The 22076-nt window shown below is 40.8% G+C and overlaps 3 protein-coding genes across 3 annotated transcripts in view; all 3 read left to right on the forward strand.

Moving 5' to 3' along the window:
- On the forward strand, positions 2985 to 3500 carry LOC109830555 (uncharacterized mitochondrial protein AtMg00810-like). The gene is made up of 2 exons (XM_020397849.1): positions 2985 to 3029; positions 3135 to 3500. Exons 1-2 carry the CDS (start codon positions 2985 to 2987, stop codon positions 3498 to 3500), a joined length of 411 nt encoding a protein of 136 aa, XP_020253438.1.
- LOC109830562 lies at positions 16478 to 17112 on the forward strand. The gene has a single exon (XM_020397862.1). The coding sequence runs from the start codon at positions 16690 to 16692 to the stop codon at positions 17110 to 17112; it is 423 nt and encodes a 140-aa protein (XP_020253451.1). The 5' UTR covers positions 16478 to 16689.
- The window catches only part of LOC109830566 (exocyst complex component EXO70A1-like), a gene marked incomplete at its 5' end in the record, with an annotated part of 8171 nt that continues 3571 nt past the window's right edge, over positions 17477 to 22076 (forward strand). The window contains 2 exons of the mRNA XM_020397867.1: positions 17477 to 18022; positions 18792 to 19909. Coding sequence (XP_020253456.1) covers positions 17477 to 18022; positions 18792 to 19909 — 1664 coding nt within the window. The remainder of the gene's footprint in view (positions 18023 to 18791; positions 19910 to 22076) is intronic.

Below are 22076 nucleotides of genomic sequence, written 5' to 3' on the forward strand. Positions count from 1 at the left end.
CAGGCTGTCGGGGGTGGCTGTTAGAGCAGTCGAGGTCGCTGGGCTGCGGCAGAAAGCTTGGGCGGGCTCGTCGGAGTTTGGGGGAGCGACGAATGCGGAGCAGGGAGATGGCACTGAGAGGTCTGCTAGACGCAGCTCGGCCGTGTCAACCGGAGCAGGCGAGTGAGGGGGAGAGGTGACGAAGGCCAAGGGATGCCGTGCAGTGAGGGGCATGGAGGACGATTTTATAGCTGTGGGGTAGGCAGCGTGCAGAGGCTCTCCGCCGCACGACGAACAAAGGGGGGTGGAAGAGGTGCTGGGCCGCGTGGGCGAGTTCAGCAGCGGGGAGCGGCTTCCAGGGGTAAGCGCGGCCGGAGATAGGCAGCGGTCAGTAGCGCGGGTGGTGGCCGTGCTTGGAGCGAGCGAGCTGATTGGATCTTGAAGCTGGCTTTGGGCGGCCGTGCAGAGGCGGAGGACAGGGTGCGGGCAAGGAGACGAGCCGACGGCATCTCAGGCCGGGTGGCTTTGGCTCGGTTTGGATGGCGCTGTGCGGGAGAGGCCGACGCAAGTAGCTGGCGGTGGTCGGAGGTGGTGACCGTGGGGTTGAAGGAGTGGCTGCCGGCATGGGGTTCGACGGCGGCATTGGGCGTCGGCTAAGAGGCAGCTGAGAACGGACCACGCGGAAGGCTGCGGCGCTCGGCCGGGGCTTTAGGTGGCGAGGCATGGCCGGCAGGGAGAGGGCAGACGCGGAGTTGATGCGGCGGTTCCGCGGCGGGTGGCTTTTGAGCGAGAGGAGTGAAACTGAGGCGAGAGAGAGGCGGCCGGGCAAGCCATGAAACGCCGTAGAGAGAGAAAAACATTTAAATAAAATAAAATATACTCTATATATATATATATATATTATATATATATAATATATATATATATATATATATATATAATAATATATATAATATATATATATATATAATATATATATATATATTATATATATATATATATATATATATATATATTATATATATACATAGAATTTTAGGGTTAGGGTTTAGGGTTAAATAATTAAAATAAAATAGTTATGGGTATTTAAAAATTAATCTAATTACAGAATAATTATCTATAATTAAAAACGTACATGTTGTGCTATTACAACAATTGATACGAAATAGTCGAAATATACTCATATTGTATAATTAAATAGGAATAATTAATAATAAAAATATTTTTACTTAAATTTAAAATTAAATAATTATGGGACAATTACGTACATAGTAAAACGTACTAGTTATACTAATACGATAGTTGATACGTAATTGTAGAAATAATACAATAAACTATACAAATAATACGTAATTAATAATATAATGTATTACATGAAAAAATATATAATAATAATAATAATACAACATATTATTTAAAAACAATACGTAATAGTATCAATAATACAACAGATTAATTCTAGAAATTTTCACCGCATAAAATTAATTTATAAATATTAATATCATTTAAATAAATATAAAACTTGGACTTTAAATCATAGAAAATCTAGAAAATCAAGAAAAATACAAATACTCTTTTAAAATAATAATAATTAACTATTTTAAAATACCAAAAAATTATTTTAACTAGTATCAAGATTCACGGTCATTACAACTCTCGTGTTACTTGGATTTATCTTCTCAAGTCTAGGTCTGAAGTCTTTTCTACATTTAAACTCTTTTGTTCTAAAATAGTCAATCAATTCAAGACTTCGATAAAAAAACTCGATCTAATTATGCAAAGGAATATATGGATGACAACTTCACTAGTTAATTTCCTTGAACAACATGGAATTCTCGATCAGTCTTTTTGTGTTTATATTCCTCAACAAAATGGAGTTGCTGAACAAAAGAATAGACATCTCATTGATATTATTCGAATCTTGCTATTTTATTGTCACGTTCCCAAAGAGTTTTGGGGGAAAGCTATCCTAACAGCATGTTACTTGATTAATCGAATGCCATTTTCTGTTCTGCAAAATAAAATTCCTTTTAAAGTTTTATATCTCAACGATGATCTCTTTTCGCTTCCTCTAAAGATTTTTGGGCTCTCTGTGCTTTGTTCATAATCACAATCCAAACAAACAAAAGTTTAACTCTCGGTCTATTAAAGACATTTTTCTTAGCTACTCGCGAAAACATAAAGGTTAACAGTGTTTCTGTCCATCACTCAATCGTCTTGTATTATCTGCTGATGTAACATTTTTTGAAGACAAACTGGTTATTCTAGTTCTCCAACTCTATTATCATCGGATGAGTATGACTATTTAATCCTATAAGATTCATTGGTTAACGGTGGTGGTTCATCCTCTGATAATACAATTTGCGCTACTGACAAAGATTCCGCTCGGTTTAACGACCCAATTTAAGTTTACCATCGTCGCTCTAATCCTGCTCCTAAGCTAACGTAGTCTTAACACCAAGTCCTCCGCCAGAAGAACCAGAATCAGTAAGTGCAAATTTATCCTATTCTGCGGAAGACCTTCCTATTGTACTTCTAAAAGGGACACGAACTTGTACTTAACATCATTTGTCTCTTATGATCACCTCTCCTCCACCTTTCGATCTTTTGTTACTTCCATCGACTCATATTTGGTTCCTAAAAATGTGTCAGAAGCCCTGTCTATTCCAGGTTAGAACCAAGCGATGCAAGACGAAATAAGGGCTTTGCGAAAGAATGAGACTTGGGATTAGGTCTCACTTCCCAGGAAAGCAGCCCATCGGCTGCAAGTGGGTGTACACTATCAAATTGAATCCTGATAAAACTTGGCATGTCTGAAAGCCCGACTGGTTGCTAAAGGCTATTCGCAGGTATATAGCTTAGATTACTTAGATACCTTCTCTCTAGTGGCAAAAATAACATTTGTTCCGATTTTTATCTCATTAGCAGCAATAAATCACTGGCCACTTTATTAGTTGGACATCAAGAATGCATTTCTTAATGATATTCTAGATGAGTAGGTTTACATGGAGCAACCACCAGGTTTTGTTGCTCAGGGGGAGAATGTGAAGGTGTGTAGACTGAAGAAATTACTTTATGGTCTGAAGCAATTTCCGAGAGCCTGATTTGGACATTTTGTATTGGTTATTCAAGAATTTGGGCTCTGTCATGCACAGAAAAATCACTCTATCTTCTGGCGATTTCAGAATGGGAAACAAATTCTGCTTGTTGTTTATGTGGATGACATTATAATTACAATGGATGATATTTTTGGTATTGACAGTCTGAAGAAGCATTTATGGACATATTTCCAAACTAAAGATCTTGGTTTCCTAAAATACTTCCTAGACATTGAAGTCGCAAAGTCAACGAAGGGTGTTTTTCTATCACAAAGAAAGTACGTCCTGGATATGCTTTTAAAAACTAGGATGTTAGGATGCAGAAGCAGTGATTCTCCAATGGATGTAAACTCAAAACTACTACCAGATCAGAGGGAGCTTCTTAAAGATATTGGACAGTATAGAAGATTGGTGGGGAACTGAATTATCTGACGGTGACCAGACCTGACATCACATTCGCAATCAGTGTTGTGAGTCAGTTCTTGTCCGTACTAAGTACTACTCACTTGGATGCAGTAATGAGAATTTTGATGTATTTAAAGAAGGCTCTAGAACAAGGAATTCTCTACTCACATCAAAGACACATCATAGTTGCAGACTTCTCTGATGTAGATTGGACTGAATGTCCTTTTGATAGGAGATGAACTACTGGATATTGTGTCTTTCTCGGAGAAAATCTAGTGTCATGGAAAAGTAAGAAGTAAAGTGTTGTATCTCGATCTAGTGCAAAATCAGAATACAGAGTTATGACAAATATGACCCTGGAGATGGTTTGGATCAGAGACCTATTGACAGAAATTGGTCTTCCTCCAGAATGTCCCATGGATCTATATGGTGACAATAAAGCAGCAATTCACATTGTTGAGAATCTCGTGTTTCATGAAAGAACCAAGCACGCTGAAGTCGACTGTCATGTAGTCTGCAAGAAGCTCGAGGATAAAATCATCACGGCAAAACATGTATTGACAGTAGATCAGTTGGCAAACATTCTTACAAAACCACTTGGTCAAACACGGGTTGACTTTATTTGTGACAAGTTGGGCATGCATGATACATATGCTCTAGCTTGAGGGGGAGTGTTAGAAGAAGAGAGTATTAGTTTAGTCTCACATTGCTTGTGAGACTAACTTGTAACTAATCCATTTTTATAAATAAAGTATAGAGTGACGGGATAACTCTCCAATAATCTCTTTTCTCTCCAAACTTTAACACAAGAGTTTTGGAGCGTACTTGATATCTTGGTACTTACAAATGCTAATGCTTGAGATGTGCCACCTTGTGATACTGACAAATGATACTACTTCTCTGTTGTTGAGAATAACTGCTGAATTAACTCATTCTCGCACTTGATAATACTCTAAGCATGATGTTGTTTGTCTCTGTAGTTATCCCCTTTCCTATGTGTTGACATATTAGTATTATTAGGGACTTATTTGTAAATTTCGTAGGGGCCTATATTGTTTGCGTCAAAAGTTGACTTTGTTATGGAATTCATTATATCTTCGGTCGATTACAACAAATTCAAAGAAATAGTCTTTTTATAAGACTTCATCGATCTGAAGCTGGATGGACCTAGTACGTACCTGAGCTGGTCACGACGGGTGAGATATACCCTTGCATGGAGGAATATGGAGGGTTATCTGACAGGAGAGGTGACCGAGCCGGAGGAGGACTCAGAGGGAAGAGATGAGTGGAAGTCCACTCATATGTTGGTGTACATATGGCTTCTCAACTCGTTGGTCCCGACGATCGCCGCCACGGTGGATGACATTGAGAAGATGAAGCACGTCTGGGAGAAGTTGAGGAGTACATATGATGGAGTGGGGAATAACCTGAGGGTATTCCAGATTAAAGGAGAGATCGACGCCACAGTCCAGGGAGAGAGGACTGTACAGGAATATGCTACAGAGCCCCCGGGCTAGCTGCAAGGACCCGGGATGTAAAGAGCGGGAGGCCTTTCTACAAGAGAGGACTATGGTGTTTCTTAAAGGATTGACATCAGAGTTCGCTCAGCGAATCGCATTGCTGCTAGCTCAGCCGAAGATTCCCACGCTTGAGGAGGCTGTCTCTGCTATGATCTAGGAGGAGACTCACATTCGGCTGCAGGTGGGGACAGGTGGACTTCCTGTTGTGAAGTCAGCACTGGCAGCCTCTAACAACACTGGATTTAGGGGAGAGACCCGACAGTGTTACAATTGCGGTGCGGTAGGTCATCTAAGGCATGCTTGCACCAAGCCATCCAAGGAAGGAGATTCGGGTGGACGTGGACAGTTCGGAGGTCGTGGTTGTGGCCGTGGGGTCGAAGAGGTGGAAGAGGAGCAGGAAACCGGGCAAATCTGACGGTAGCAGAGGAAGAGGAAGCTGCCGGTGCGTCTTGTCATGTGACAGGTAATGCTAGTGAGTTCTCATCATATACTCACTTAGCATCGCCTGATAGTATTCAAACAGCTGATGGTACATTTCAGCCGGTGGTTGGTAAGGGTACAGTTGATTGTACTGGTTCTGTAACTTTGTCCAATGTTTTGCATGCTCCTTCTTTTCCAGTCAATCTTTTATCTATTAGTTCTATCATCCTCCAACTAAAATGCATCGTCTCTTTTGATATTCCCAAGGTAATCTTCCAGGAGAAGGGGACAGGGCGGAGACTTGGGACTGGCACATGGCGTAGTGGACTGTGGTATCTGGATCGTGAAGGGCTGGATTCAGCATTGGTGTCAGTCATAGAGGAAGCAGGAGTAGGATCTAAAATGAGTGCTGAAAATGAGTTAATGCTCCATCACCAGCGTTTGGGACACTCATCCTTTAGTGTTTTAGGTAGATTGTATCCTTCTTTATTTGAGAAAGCAAATAAACAGAAACTTGTGTGTGATGCATGTGAGTTTGGAAAGCTTACTAGAAGCTCTTATGTTAGTTCTGGTCATAGAAGTTCTCATGCATTTGACCTGGTACATTCAGATGTTTGGGGGCCTTGTTCCACAAGTTCTATGAATGGATACAAATATTTTGTTACATTTATTGATTGCTTCTCTCGTGTTACTTGGTTATACCTGATGAAGAATAAGAGTGATGTGTTTGGGTGCTTCCAAAATTTTCATAAGACTGTTCAGACTCAATACGGAGCAGTGGTGAAAGTATTGAGGTCAGATAATGGGACAGAGTATACCAACAGAGCCCTTGAAGAATATTTGTCAGCTCAAGGAATACATCACCAGACAACCTGTCCATACACACCAGCACAGAATGGGGTAGCGGAAAGGAAGAACATACATCTTTTAGAGGTTGCTAGAAGCATGATGATCTCTATTAATGTCCCAGAGACATTATGGGGACAAGCAGTATTGACCGCAGCAGCGTTGATCAACAGAATGCCCTCGAGAGTGCTGGATTGGAAGTCTCCGTGTGAGATATTGAAAGGAGATAATGGTGGGATCCTTCCACTCAAAGTGTTTGGCTGTGTGTGTTTTGTGAAGGACAACAGGCCGTCTGTCGGGAAGCTTGCCCCTAGAGCTGTGAAGTGTATCTTTGTGGGATATTCTGCTACTTAGAAGGGATATGTTTGCTGGAGCCCGGTGGAAAAAAGGTTGTTTGTGAGCATGGATGTGCACTTTCGAGAACTTGAGCCATATTACACCCAGAAGGTAACTTCATCTGCTGGTAACTCGCCCAATACTAGAAGTATGGGGCGAGAGGAGGAGAATGGTGAGAGACCGGAGAACAATGTGGAGAAATCCATTTCTGTAGTGATTCCTTGGGAGGGAGAGTTGGTTGAGGAGGAGCAGGAGAATCACGAAGAAAAGAAAAATGAGACAAGAGGTGTTAGGCCCACTGTTCAGGGGGAGCTACTAACTTATAGTAGGAAGGGCAAACAAATTGCAGGAGCAGTACCTACAGTGCTACTAGTGCTGCCAAGTCTCTTGCCAACGCCTACCCCGACTCCTGAAATTCCTACACCACCACCAATTTCATCCCAAGGTGATAACATTCCTACTGATAACATTCCTCTCTCTACTTCTCCCACACCAATATCAGTACGGAGGACTACTCGCAGTAATGCGGGACATTCTCCCGATAGATATGGTTGGGATCTTGCCCAGTATGTATCATATTCTAGTATCCACCCTGCATATGGAGCATTCATTGCATCATTGGACTCTGTTACTGTACCTAACAATTGGCAGGTTGCTAAGAAGGACCCAAAATGAAAAGCGGCTATGCACGAGGAGCTAGGAGCTCTAGAGAAGAACCGCACTTGGGAGCTAGTAAAGTTACCAGAAGGAAAGAGAGCAGTTGGATGCAAGTGGGTCTTCACTGTGAAGCAGAATCCAGATGGACAAATTGAGCGCTACAAGGTTCGTCTGGTGGCAAAAGGGTATAGTCAGACATATGACATCGATTATGATGAGACTTTTGCACCGGTGGCGAAGATGAGCACTGTTCGGACCTTAATCTCTCTGGCAGTAAATGGTGGATGGAAGCTACACCAACTAGATGTGAAGAATGCATTTCTTCACGGAGATCTAGTGGAGGAGGTATACATGGAGATACCACCAGGATTTGGTACAGATCAGACAGTGGGAAAGGTCTGCAGATTGAAGAAGTCTCTCTATGGTCTGAAGCAATCTCCCCATGCTTGGTTCGACAGATTCAGAAGGGCTATGATTGGTATGGAATACCAACAGATCAATGCCGACCATACAGTGTTCTTTCGACGGAGTGGAGGCCACATTACTATGCTCGCGGTATATGTGGATGATATGATTATTACAGGAGATGATGAGAAGGAGATTGCCCAACTCAAAGTGAGACTGGGTAAGGACTTTGAGGTGAAAGATCTTGGCTTGCTTAGATACTTTCTTGGAATAGAGATAGCTCGAGGAGCGGAGGGGATCGTCCTATCCCAGAGAAAGTATGCACTGGATCTTCTCAAAGAGACAGGAATGTTAGGGTGCAAACCTGCAACTACACCGATCGACCAGAAGTTCAAGCTAGGTGCTGAGGCTGGAGAACCAGTTGATCATGACAGATATCAGAGGTTGGTGGGAAGGCTGATCTATTTGAGTCACACACGTCCTGATATCTCTTTTGCAGTAAGCGTGGTGAGTCGCTACATGCACGATCCGAGGAAGGGTCATATGGACGCTGTGTACCAGATTCTGAGATATTTAAAGAGTGCCTCCGGAAAGGGGCTGATATTCAGAAAGAATGGACATGTGAACATCGAGGGTTATTGCGACTCAGACTGGGCTAGCTGTGCTGATGACAGGAGGTTCACCTCAGGATACTGCATCTTTATAGGAGGTAACTTAGTCTCGTGGAAGAGCAAGAAGCAGTCAGTGGTGGCGAGATCGACAGCTGAGGCAGTGTATAGAGCTATGGCCTTAGGAGTTGCTGAGTTGCTATGGTTAAAGAGTATGCTGGTGGAGCTGAAGCTGGATCAAGGAGCTAAGATAAAGTTATGGTGTGACAACAAGTCAGCTATCAGTATTGCCAACAACCCAGTGCAGCATGATAGAACCAAACACATCGAGATCGATAGGTTCTTCATCAAAGAGAAGTTAGATAGTGGACTACTGGAGCTAAGTCATGTTTCGACTAAGGACCAGGCAGCAGATTGTCTGACTAAAGGACTCAGCTCAGTAGATATGATTAGAGGATGTGACAAGATGGGCTTAATAGATATCTTTCGCCCATCTTGAGGAGGAGTGTTGACATATTAGTATTATTAGGGACTTATTTGTAAATTTCGTAGGGGCCTATATAAAGCCCAAGAGATCTCATAATGAATTAGGGTTTCTTCATATATTTCAATTCTATGATTACGCATGGAATACAAAAATGACCCATGTAATTAAATTAAGAAGGACCCATAAATTCATACTGAGGTTTAAATCTGGTTCTTTGGTTTCTCAGTCATGTTCATGGAGTTTGGATGGTTTCTTCATCTGTGTTTGTTTCATTTATTCTTGTTCATATTGCACCTCGTGTTGGCTTAGTTTCCTATGCATGATTTTTCTTTCACAGTTCTTTTGAGGGCCCCCTTCTGTCCATGAGTAGTTAAAGATAGTGATGGTCATTGTCCTTGGATTTTGTTATGTTTCTTTGGTTTCTCAGAGATGCGTACATGATGCTTGAGCTCTTCGATTTCATCATGCAATGTCTTTTTACTTAATCCAGGTTTTATTCCCTCTTGTCTTCTTTTATTGAATCTTCAGTTTTGTCATTGTTTCTTTTGGTGATCTGACAGGGGACCTCGTTAGTGTCATAAGCATTCTACACTACTTGAGCTGTATATGTGAGCAAACAGACTTGTATTTGTAGTTAACAAATTTCAATTTTGGAAGTATTCGGATCAGCAAGCTAGACAGTAGAGATGCCAGTTTCTCGATCCATATATCAGTCAATGGACATATATGATTTATTTTCAGTGAGAATTGGGTGTAAATACAATGCACAATGTAAGTTATTCTGGAGATGAAGTATTGTTAGATAATTTTTTTTAATACTAGTGGGTCCCACAAACCTTTTAGCCTAACTTCTTTTGAAATATGAGAGGACGGTGCAGACATCTTTGAAATTAATGAACAGTAAAATAAACGTGATTAACTTTTTTGCAAGGATTCAACATCTGCCTAATTTATTTTGAAAAACAAGTAATGTGGGCCCTACATGAATAGTAACTAATAATATTTTATTAGTGCATAGTGTTTTTCCAAACGCTATAAATAGACCTCAAATCTTTAAGGAAAATTCATTCCAAAAACAACAATCAATATATACAGATATATATTGTAGAATAGCTAGTGCTAGTAGGAACAGTGCCTAGACCGAGAAGGTCTTACAGATCGAGGAGATCTTTGCCTGAGGAGATCGAGGAGATCTTTTGCCTGATAGATCGAGGAGATCTTTGCCTTACAGATCGAGGAGATCTTGACAGTACTGGGTTGGTGCGCACCAGAGTACTGGACTGCTGTTCCTGGAAGCAATTTGGCCTTGGGATCCTTGCACCGGAGTAGGCCAAATAATGCTTTAAGCACAGCGTTTTACAAACGCACAGCAGCTGAGTTGAAAATTTTAATTTACTGTACTTCAGCTTTCTTTCAGTTATTAGCTGCTATATATCTGTATTATTCCAGTTTTAACCACAGGCGCCAACAATCTTAAAGCATTATTTTGATCTACCATGGATCCTGCGAGGACTCTTGGAGTGGACTGTCTTAAGTTAGAGAACTTTGACGGTTCCAACTTCAACGCATGGCGTCGGAAATTAATCTTTGGGATGCAACTCCTGAAAATCTACTATGTGGTTTCTGAGGAAAAATCCGACTCTGAAGAAGACTCTGAAGCTGAAGCCTCTTGGGCTAAAGATGATCACTTCTGCAGGAGTTATCTCCTTAATTGTCTGGCTGATCATCTAGCAGATGCTTACACCAACAAGCCCTCTGCAAAGGAAATCTGGAATGCTCTGGAGGACCAGTACAAGGATGAGGAGAAGCTGTCCAAATCTCACCTTATTGACAAGTTTCTGGACTTGAAGTTTGAAGATGATACTGAGGTTTTACCTCAAGTCAAAGAGCTTGAAAAGCTTGTTATGAAGCTGAAGGATGAAAAGACCAGTCTTTATCAAACCTTCATCTCTGATGCAATTGTCAACAAGCTTCCTCCATCTTGGATGTCATTCTCCACTGATATTCGAAGAAGGAAAAGACAGGTAACTCTGTCTGACTTAAAGAGGTTCATTCGGATCGAGGACGAGACTCGGATTCGCACGAAGACCGAGCTCATTGCTAAGCAGAAGGCGTCTGCTAACATGGTGGCTACTAACTCTGAAAAGGGTAATAATTCATCTTTCAAGAAAAAGAAGTCTTTCAACAGAAAGAAGAACCAGAACCCAAAGAACCTGAACGTTCAGAAGAAGGAGTTCAAGAGGAGCGGCAAATGCTTCAACTGTGGAAAGCAAGGACATTTTGCCAAAGACTGGAAAGCACCAAAGAAGGAAACAACACACAATGTCAATCAAGTTAATGATTGTGTGGCTATGCTCTTCCAGGTAACAACTCCAAGCAACATCTCTAGTTGGTGGTTAGATACGGGTGCTACTTGTCATGTATGCTCCAATAGAGATATGTTCTCTTCTTATGTTGCTACTAAAGAGAACGTATCAATGGCTGATCGTTCTGTGGTTCCTGTTCTTGGAACTAGGACTGTGGTGCTGACTCTTTCTTCGGGAAAGACTCTCACATTGAAGGATGTGAAACACGTTCCCTCAATTGCCAAAAACTTAGTCTCTGGAAGCATACTGTGTGATGCAGGCATGAGGCTGGATTTCCAAGGAGGAAAGGCTGTATTATCCTTTAAGAAAATGTATTTTAGCAATGCATATCGTACTGATGGCATGTATAAAATCAGTACGAGTGCACCCAATCCTGTTGTAAATGAAGTATCCTCTTCTGCTTACTCCTCTGTGTTATGGCATAATAGGCTGGGACATGTAAATTATAGAAAATTGTCCAGTATGGAGAAGTTAGGATTACTTCCAAAATGTGGGGGTAACAAACCTGAGAAGTGTGAAGTTTGCGCGTAAGCAAAGCTGACAAGGAAGCCATTTTCAAGTGTTATGAGGAGCACCAACCTGTTGGATCTGATTCATTCGGATACTTGTGACTTCAAAAGCTTCGTCACTCGTGGCGGCAAGAAGTACTTCATCACCTTCATCGACGACCATTCTCGCTTCTGCCACGTTTACCTGCTGAAATCTAAAGATGAAGCATTCAGCAAATTTGTCGAGTTTCGGACTCGAGTGGAGAAGCAGCTTGGACTGCAGGTGAAAAGACTCAGGAGCGACAGAGGAGGAGAATACTGATCCAAGGAATCGGAAGCATACTTCAAGGAGCATGGAATCATTGCAGAAACTACTGCTCCGTATTCTCCGCAATCTAACAGGATTGCAGAAAGGAAGAATCGCACATTGACCGAGATGGTGAATTCGATGTTGATCACATCTGGTCTACCTAACTGCTATTGGGGAGAGGCTTTGTTGATGGCTAACTGGATTTTGAACAGAGTACCCTACTCCAAAACTGATAATACTCCTCATCAGTTATGGTTGGGATATCCAGATTCTTTGGATAATCTCAAAGTGTGGGGGTGTCTCGCATATGTTCGAATACCAGATATCAGAAGGCCTAAGCTCAGACCAAAGGCAAACAAATGTGTATTTCTTGGCTTTGCTGGAGATAGCAATGCGTGCAGGTTCCTGGACCTTGGAACCAACTCCATCATTGAAGCTCGGGATGCAGAATTCTTTGAGGATAAGTTTATCAAACATAAAGGCTTATTGCTCAAAGATGTAGCAGAGAATGCTAGTACATCAGATGCACAAGAGGAGCCAGTCAATAATGAAGGAGTTGTCGAACCATCTTCCAAGCGCGTCAGAAGACAGAAAGATTTTGGAGATGACTTCATCACCTATAATGTGGAAGGAGATCCACAGACTTTTCAAGAAGCAATGCAGTCAACAGACGTTCTTCTGTGGAAAGAAGCTATAGATGATGAGATGGATTCATTGATCCAAAATCACACTTGGGAGCTGGTGGATGTACCTGAAGGTGCAAGGCCTATCAGTTGCAAGTGGATCTTCAAGAAGAAGCTCCGTCCTGATGGTACTATTGAAAAGTACAAAGCAAGACTGGTGGCTAAAGGATTCTCTCAGAAAGAAGGTATAGACTTCTTTGATATTTATGCACCAGTTTGCAGGATCACTACCATCAGAGTGCTTATCGCATGGGCAGCGATTAAAAGGTTCGTCATACATCAGATGGATGTGAAGACTGCCTTTCTCAATGGTGATCTCACAGAAGAGATCTACATGGAGAAACCAGAAGGACTTGATGCTCCAGCTGGTAAGGTTTGTAAACTTATTAAGTCATTATATGGACTTAAGCAGGCACCAAAACTCTGGCATGAGAAGTTCGATGGGGTTGTTCGCAACAATGGGTATCAAGTCAGTGAATCTGACAAGTGCCTATACATCAAGGTCGATGAAAGAAAGGTGGTGGTTATTTGCCTTTATGTGGATGATATGCTCATCATCGGGAGTAATTTGGAGATAGTAACATCTACCAAGAAATTTCTCTCGGCACAGTTCAGCATGAAGGACCTTGGAACTGCGGACGTGATTCTCGGAATCAAAATCATATACTCTGAAGAGGGTATAGGATTGTCTCAATCTCATTATGTCGAAAGTATGCTAAGGAAGTATGGCTACTACGACCTGCCAGAACTGTCAGTGCCGTATGATTACAACAAGAAGCTTCGACCAAACACTGGAAAACCAGTAGATCAGCTAAAGACCAGTAGAGCAGCTGAGGTACTCAAAGATCATTGGGAGTCTCATGTACGCGATGAGTTGCACAAGGCCAGATATAGCATTCGCTATAGGAATGCTTAGTAGGTTCACAAGTAATCCTGGAAAGCTTCATTGGGATGCCATCCAGAGATTGATGAGATACTTGAAAGGAACTACAGGTCTGGGCTTATTCTACACTGGATATCCGGGTGTAATCGAAGGCTATTCAGATGCGAGCTGGTGCTCAGAATTCGTCTTCACCATGGGTGGAGCTGCCGTCTCGTGGAAGTCTAAGAAGCAGACCATGATTGCACAGTCATCGATGGAATCTGAATTCTTCGCACTCTGTGTTGCAGGAGATGAAGCTGAGTGGCTCAGTTGTATTCTCCGAGACCTTCCATTGACAGGATTGCAATGCGCAATTACTATCTATTGTGATAATCAGGCGGCGAGTGCTGTGGCAGCAAACTCGTTATTCAATGGAAAGAAGCGGACCATTCGTCTGAAGCATGGCTATTTGAGAGAGCTCATTTGTCAAGGAGTCATCTCTGTGATTGACGTTCGATCTTCAGCGAATGTGGCTAATCCTTTGACTAAGGGTCTAAAAAAGGACATAGTTGAAAGGACGTCTGCTGGAATGGGTCTCAAAGTTTTGTAAGTCTTACAAATACTTACCATGTTTATTAAGTTATTAGTTCAAAGCTTATGCTACTAATAATAAAATAATTGGTTCAAAAGTCAAGTAAGATTTGTAAAGTTTGGTGAGTCTTATAAATACTTACCATTTACATCTAGTTATTAGTTCAAAGCTTATGCTACTAATGACAAGATAAATGGTTCAAAAGTCAAGTAAGATTTACAAGTGAAAGGGTTCAAGTTTTCTTGGATTAGTCGGTGTCTAAGGTAAGGTTTAGGGGTTGCGTAACGCGCTCTGCAAGGAACGAGGTACTTAATTGATCTTTGATCAACCTCTAATACTATCCTTACCTGGCTGAACTACCCGAGTAAAACTTTGATCTTTTCACCTAAAATCCTATCATGTAAAGGGGATGGCTGTTAAGCCTTAATGAGTCCAAAGCATTTCGGATATGGGGTGTTAGATAGGAAACACACCTAAAGGACTCACCTAGAATCCTATCATGAGAGAGGAAATGGTAAAGGCAAGTGTGGTTCAAAGTGAAAACTACCACAGATAAGTTTGATTTTGTGTGATCGCTGGATTTTTAGACATGTGCTGGTTCAAGTCTCTGCGACACCATGCACCTATCTTTTATTCAGTTGGTCTAATGAAGATTCAAGTCCTTGCGACATCTTCCTTACGCACAATAATTGAAACAACGACACTATTACATGACACTAGTTTTAAAAAAAAACTTGTGGGGGATTGTTAGATAATTTTTTTTAATACTAGTGGGTCCCACAAACCTTTTAGCCTAACTTCTTTTGAAATATGAGAGGACGGTGCAGACATCTTTGAAATTAATGAACAGTAAAATAAACGTGATTAACTTTTTTGCAAGGATTCAACATCTGCCTAATTTATTTTGAAAAACAAGTAATGTGGGCCCTACATGAATAGTAACTAATAATATTTTATTAGTGCATAGTATTTTTCCAAACGCTATAAATAGACCTCAAATGCTTAAGGAAAATTCATTCCAAAAACAACAATCAATATATACAGATATATATTGTAGAATAGCTAGTGCTAGTAGGAACAGTGCCTAGACCGAGAAGGTCTTACAATCGAGGAGATCTTTGCCTGAGGAGATCGAGGAGATCTTTTGCCTGATAGATCGAGGAGATCTTTGCCTTACAGATCGAGGAGATCTTGACAGTACTGGGTTGGTGCACACCAGAGTACTGGACTGCTGTTCCTGGAAGCAATTTGGCCTTGGGATCCTTGCACCGGAGTAGGCCAAATAATGCTTTAAGCACAGCGTTTTACAAACGCACAGCAGCTGAGTTGAAAATTTTAATTTACTGTACTTCAGCTTTCTTTCAGTTATTAGCTGCTATATATCTGTATTATTCCAGTTTTAACCACAGGCGCCAACAAGTATAACTGTTGAAATTCTATCGAATGATCCAAATCCAAGAGACATTAAGGAGTAACTGAAATAATCTGATATGACAACTTCCTCTGGATTCATTTTACCAGTTGAATCCAAATGTCTTCTCCTTATTAGGGACACCGAGTTATGCTGGAATGATAATGAAATCAATAAAAGTACACAACCTAGTTCGCTTTTAGCTATCGTTCATTTTGAGATTCAAGTTCAGTTCTGAAATCTGGTTGTGTTTTTCTTACAATCTTATAACCATCAGCTATAAAAACTTGTTCAAAACCGTAGAAGGACCTATTACTGAACCTGTTGATGTGTGAAGATAAAAGAATTAGAAAGCAGGGGTCTACAGCCAGCTATTTTGACATATTCAAACTCTTGTTTCGTTGTCTGATCTCTTCATTGTGACATTTGGATACTTCTCCCCATTGTTCTCGTCAAACATTTGTGTTTACTGACAGATGTCCTCCTTTAATTTACATCACCTTGGATTATTTGTTGTAAAATGGGGACAAAGTTTATTGTTTTCATTTTTTTTCTTTTGATCATGTAACAGATATCAATGAATTTTATTGACGGTAGTCATAGAATTTAATCCATCCTCTATCATATGCTCTACTGATCAGGGACCTTATCTATTGTTGACGCTAGTGTGGCATTTTATTGTTATCACATTTCTACTTGATCGATTCTTTAGTATAACTATAACAAGACTTTCTTCTTGTTGTACGCTAGTTTTTAGGGCATAATACAAAAAAAAATTTTGAGCAACCTTCTGAATATTTAATCATAAATAGATTCTCTAATTTGCTATCTATTAAACAACCAGAAAACGTGGTACTGTAAAAATTTTCAGAAATATTTTACCTAACAAATTTTAATCATCACTTCTCAACTTGATAATAGAGAAATACATTTTTAATCATAGTTATTTATCATTTTATAGTTTGCTGCGGTGTCTTAACAAAATATAAGAATAAGTATAATTTATGAAAGATGCGTAGAATTATATAAGAAAAGAATTTACACTGTCCATAATATTGAAGAAGATCCAAATTTTTTGGCCGGCTATACCGTTCACTTTCAAACTTGACCCTTTTAACACAACCTGGAAAGCTCTTACATTCACATAGGAAAACAAACGGAATTAACAGAAAAAACTCCGCCAGACCTTCTTCAATTCCCTCTCCCTTCACCCCCAATGAATTCAGCTGCTGCCTCTTATGATGAAGAGGCCATCCTGTTGAAGCTCCAAAATGCCCAATCCAACCTTCTCGCTGTTCTTGCTGAATCCTCGGAGCTGAACAGAAACCTGGCTGCTGGTGATAAGCGCCTTTCCTTTGGCCTTGAGACTGTCGCTGCTGCATCTGATGCTGTTGCGCCTCTACAGACCCAGCATATTGCCGCGAAAGCACTTCGCTCGCGCATCAACCGTGCAGTCTCACCTGCTCTCTTGGTTCTTGACAATTTTGCACTTGTTGAGTCCCTCCAGCGTCGTCTCCTCTCACTCTCTGATGATACAAGCACCAGGTATGTCTATAAATCTGGAAAACTATATGATAGTTACTGTTTACTGGATAATTGTGCATCAAAAGAAAAAAGAAGCATCGAACTAATGCACTAAGATCCAAACCTTCTACTTTGCACTGACACATCATTCAATTTTCAAATTGGATCAGTTCAATATCTTCTCATGCCACAAATTTATTCAGTGCATATCGGACAGATATAATCAGAGAAGTCGATATGCCATCAATTAATTTAACCATTGTTTGTAAACTCTTTTCAAGGATAGACGATTCTTGATGCACCATTCATCCTATTAACACAAAAAACTGCGCAATTTCTGCTATAAATTTTAGTCTATGGTACTGAGAGACATTATTAAATATGATACTGGTATATTTTTATCAGAAAACTGTGTAAAAGGTAATGGTCAAGGCATAGTTAAATATAAGGATGGATAGTTCTTGATGTATCAATTATAATTTAGACAGGTGTGCTATAATTTCTCCAGCACTTATGTATCACTCATAATATCCTTGAGTCTTGACAACAGGCCTCACTTATCTCGGCTTCTAAAATACGTAGACTGCGTTAACCGCCTAAATACAGCGATTGGGGCTGTGACCGTTGGGTGCGAACCAGCAGTTCTAAGGCTCCAGGAGGCAGTCGAGTTCTTGAGCCGGACGAAGTCAACGGATCAACTAAGGATTCATCGGTTGAGGGAAACGTTAGCGGCGATCAAGGCTCTGTATGAGTCGGAAGTGGATGCGATGAGGTACGAGGGTGTGTTCGACGAGGCACTGGTCAGGTTGCAGGATGAGTACGAGGCCATACTGCAGCAAATCAAGCATGAAGGGATCAGAGAAGCAGCTGAAGGAGGTGAAGAGGGGGATGTTGATGCAGAGGTTGATCGTGAAGCAGAGAAGAAGCAATTGGGTTCGGAACTTGAAGTTGAAGTACTTGGTCGGATATCGGAGACGCTGGCTTCTAATGATTGTTTGGATATCTGCATTGATATCTATGTCAAGGTACATGGATTCAATTGAAGTAGTAGTACTTCCTTGTTGAATATAATTTAATCAGTACATTAAAAAATGATCTATTTATCTCAAAGGGTTGAGACAGAAATGGTCTATGCATAAAGTATTAAGGGATTGTAAAAGATTTTATTAACTCAGAATTGGATTTTGCAATGGTCTATGCAGAAAGGATGAAGGAATTGTATAAGGTTTTATTATCTAAGAATTATTAGATTTAAGGGGCATGGTACAGTTTAAGAATATGCCTTTTACAAGCAGTAGACTAACGCTCAATTACTCTGTATTCAATTTAGTCTATTTGAAGACCTGGGAAAAGATTGTATTCATGGTATAAATATCGCTTTAGTGTATAAATATCACTTTAGAGCAGAAGAGTATAAATCTTTTCTTAGAAAAATGCTAGACTATAAGACTGTAACCATTAAGTTCTTATCACAAGTTTGAAGTTTTGGTGTATGAAAGAGGATTAAGATGATATCAGATTAATCCTGATTGAAATCTGACTGAACCATGCATTTAAAGAAGATTAAAAAAATTACTCCTGCATGAATAGCAGTTTACACTTCAGTCTCGTGTGAAGGTACAATATCACAAATTTCTATCAATCATACTCTTATGCTCTAGAATTTTATTTGGCTTACAACAGAAATTAATTTTTATTTTAATTTTGTAGGGAACTAGTTTCTTTTGTTCTTGTTTCATATTGTTTACGCACTTCCACAATATATCCTGAACCATCAGAAACTAATCTAAGCAGGTAAGATACCGAAGGGCAGCAAAGGCTCTGATGAGGCTAAACCCAAGATACCTCAAAACTTACGCACCAGAAGAAATAGACAAAATAGAATGGGAAGTCTTAGAATCAGCAATCACTCTCTGGATCCAACACTTCCAACTTGCGGTAAACTCCGTTTTCCTTGCCGAAAAACACCTCTGCAAGCGAGTCCTCTCCGGCATCATGGACGGCACGATCTGGCCTGCATGCTTCGCAAAAATCGCTGATAAAATCATGGCTGTCTTCTTCCGTTTTGGCGAAGGCGTCGCTCGCAGCTCCAAAGAGCCCCAAAAGCTCTTCAAACTCCTTGACATGTATGATTCCATGGATAAAATTCGCAGCGAGTTTTTTCAAGTTTTTGATGGTGAGTCCGGAGTTGATATATGTGCTCGTTTTCGCGAGCTTCAAAAGTTATTGGTTCATGCTGCATCTAAAGTGTTCTGGGAGTTTGGTCTCCAGATTGAGGGACTTGAAGATGGTTCTCCTCCGCCTTCTGATGGATCTGTACCAAAAATTGTCAGATATGCTGTGAACTACTTGAAATGTCTCGCTGGTTGCGGATACGCTTCAGTAATGGGCCAAGCACTGCGAATAGAGAAAACATGGAAAGCAGGATATCTATCGAAGGCGGAGCCCGATGAGAATCTACTAAGAGAGGCGATATCGAATGCTCTCGATGCACTGCAGAGAAATGTAGAGGCAAAAAGGAGCAAATACAAAGATAAAACAACATCTCATGTATTGGCAATGAACACATATTGGTATATGTATATGAGAACCAGAGGCTCAGAGCTGGCCAAATTGGTAGGAGAGGATATAATGAAAAAAAAATACAAGGCTGCGGCCGAGGAGGCAGCTTATTCTTACCAAGCGCAGGCATGGGGCCCTCTGGTGAAGTGGCTCCAGAGAGAGGAGGAGTCGCCGAGAGAGCGGATGGAGGTGTTTACGAGAGAGTTTGAGGAAATTTTAAGGAGGCATCAGAAATGTTATTGCGTTCAGGACGACGATTTGAGACATCAGATTGGAGGGGCAGTGGTCAAGATTGTTGTGCCGGCGTATGAAGAGTTTTTGAGTCTGCATTCGAGGGTTTGTCAGGGGAGATCGTCGGTTTTAGCTCCGGACTCGATGAGGGAGATTTTGAGTAGGATTTTTGGTGGAGAGACTGTTGAGGTGGTGAAGTTTAAGAGGAGAGAGTTTAGAAAGGGGGAAGATGAGGAGAAGGTTGATGAAGGAGGTAGCTTCGGGAGAAGGAAGGAGAAGGAAAGAGGAGGAGAGAGATTTAGGAGGAAGGAAAGAGGAAGCTTTGGGAGGAAGGGGGAGCAAGGCGAAGAGCGAGAAAACTCCGAGAGGAACGATGAGAGGAAGGAGGAGGAGAAGGAAGAAAGGGCAATTGTGCATGGAAGAAGAGAGATTAAGAATGTAGAGGAGGAGGAGGAGGAGAGGGTTGGAGGAGATGAAGGAAGAAGGACAATGGTGGAAGGAGAGAAGAGAATATTTAGGAGGAGAAGAGAGATCAAGCATGAAGTAGAGAATAGGGAGGGAAAAGGAGAGGAAATTAAGAGGGAGGTGGAAGAAGCAAAGACAAATTTTAGGAGGAGAAGGTTCAAAAATGGAATGGAGGGAGGAAGTGGGCCTTTAGAGATGAACAAGTTTGAAGCAGAACATGTTTAACGGAAATTATCATATTTTTATTGTGCAAATGATTCGTGGGATGATACTGCATAGTAAGAGCCATATGAATACTTGAGAAGATATATGTTCTTATTTTAGGTCTAGAGCACCGTTTAGAGGGATCAAAAGAGATGAAAGCTACATGTATAACTTTGAAATGTGTTTGTAACTTGTATAGTCATAAAGTGTTGTTTTCTTTATATAAGAAAGGCATGCCCAACACCGTTGTCAGGAATCATATTAAACAAAGGGGACAATTTGCAAAATAGTCCGTTTTTGCTAATTATTTAGCAAAATAGACTATTTTGCTAAATAATTAGCGAAATAGACATCTTTTTGGTCAACAGGCCAAAAAGAGGTCTATTTTGCAAAACAGCTCAGAAACATACGGGACTAGTAGTCCCGTATGTTTTAATCACGGATTAGTGAACTCAGAAAATTTCACAAAACATTGAGATGAACTCAGAAAACATACGAGACTACTAGTCCCATATGTTTTCTAAGTCACTAATCCGTGATTAAGTTGGCTCTAAACATACGGGACTAGTAGTCCCGTATGTTTTCTGAGTCTTGTTTTTTAAAATCGACCTTTTTTTTCAAAAAATATCTATTTTGCTAATTATTTAGCAAAACGGTCTATTTTGCTAAATAATTAGCAAAAACGGACTATTTTGCAAATTTTCCCTAAACAAAGCTCTTAAGGATGTCCATATCATGAAAATGAAAGTCAGGTACATCATTATATACGAGAGAATCTCTTCATGTATCATATAATAGTCATTATTTTCTATATGAGTGGGCTTCATTCATCATATGATGGTCATTATTCTCTGTATATGTGGCTTCATCTATCATATGATTCATGAGATGATCTTGCATAATAAGAGGCATATGAATAGTTGGAGAGATGTATGTTCTTTTTTTTTTATGTCTAAAGCACTTTTTAGAGGGATCAAAAGAGATGCAAGCTACATGTATAACTTTGAAATGTGTTTGTAACTTGCATAGTCACAAAGTGTTGTTTTCTTTATATATATGTGTGTGTGTGAATAACATATGAAATATGGTGGATATTTACTTCATTTTTGCATTAGTCTGGAGGATTGTTTTAAGTATGGGTTATTTATTTTATATTCTTCCATTAGTTTTTTTCCCCCATAAATATGTTGTGTTCTTTTCTCTTATGTAAGTGCGATCATGCTTGCACATGTGCCCATATATACAAAGAATAATGATTATCATATGATAGATGAAGCCCACACATATCGAAAATAATGACTATTATATGATATATGAAGAGTTTCTCTCGTATAGAATGATATTGTAGAAGAACTCACCTCCGGCCGACAGCGACCTCTTCGGCGAAGGTGGTGATGAGGCGAGGCGAGACGACAGAGATGTGGCGAGGCGATCTCGCCTGCAGACAAAGGCGGAGGCGAGGTGCGGAGCAAGGCTTGGTCGCCAGGCGAGGAGAGCTCACCTAATGGCGAGGTGTGAGTCGAGAATCGAGCTCGCCTGACGCGGGTGGATTGTCGCCTGTTCGAGCTCGCCTGTTGGGAGCTTAGGGCTCGCCTGCGAGTGGAGGCCAGCTGGTGC

The sequence above is a fragment of the Asparagus officinalis genome, chromosome 1, assembly GCF_001876935.1.
Source record: "Asparagus officinalis chromosome 1, Aspof.V1, whole genome shotgun sequence".
Taxonomy (NCBI): domain Eukaryota; kingdom Viridiplantae; phylum Streptophyta; class Magnoliopsida; order Asparagales; family Asparagaceae; genus Asparagus; species Asparagus officinalis.

Excerpts from the sequence above, each read along its gene's own strand:
- LOC109830562 (XM_020397862.1), top strand. The coding sequence starts at position 16,690 with ATGAATTCAGCTGCTGCCTCTTATGATGAAGAGGCCATCCTGTTGAAG.
- LOC109830555 (XM_020397849.1), top strand. The coding sequence starts at position 2,985 with ATGGAGCAACCACCAGGTTTTGTTGCTCAGGGGGAGAATGTGAAG. Across the intron at positions 3,030-3,134 it reads CTCAGGGGGAGAATGTGAAG|AAAAATCACTCTATCTTCTG; the intron begins GTGTGTAGACTG and ends TGTCATGCACAG.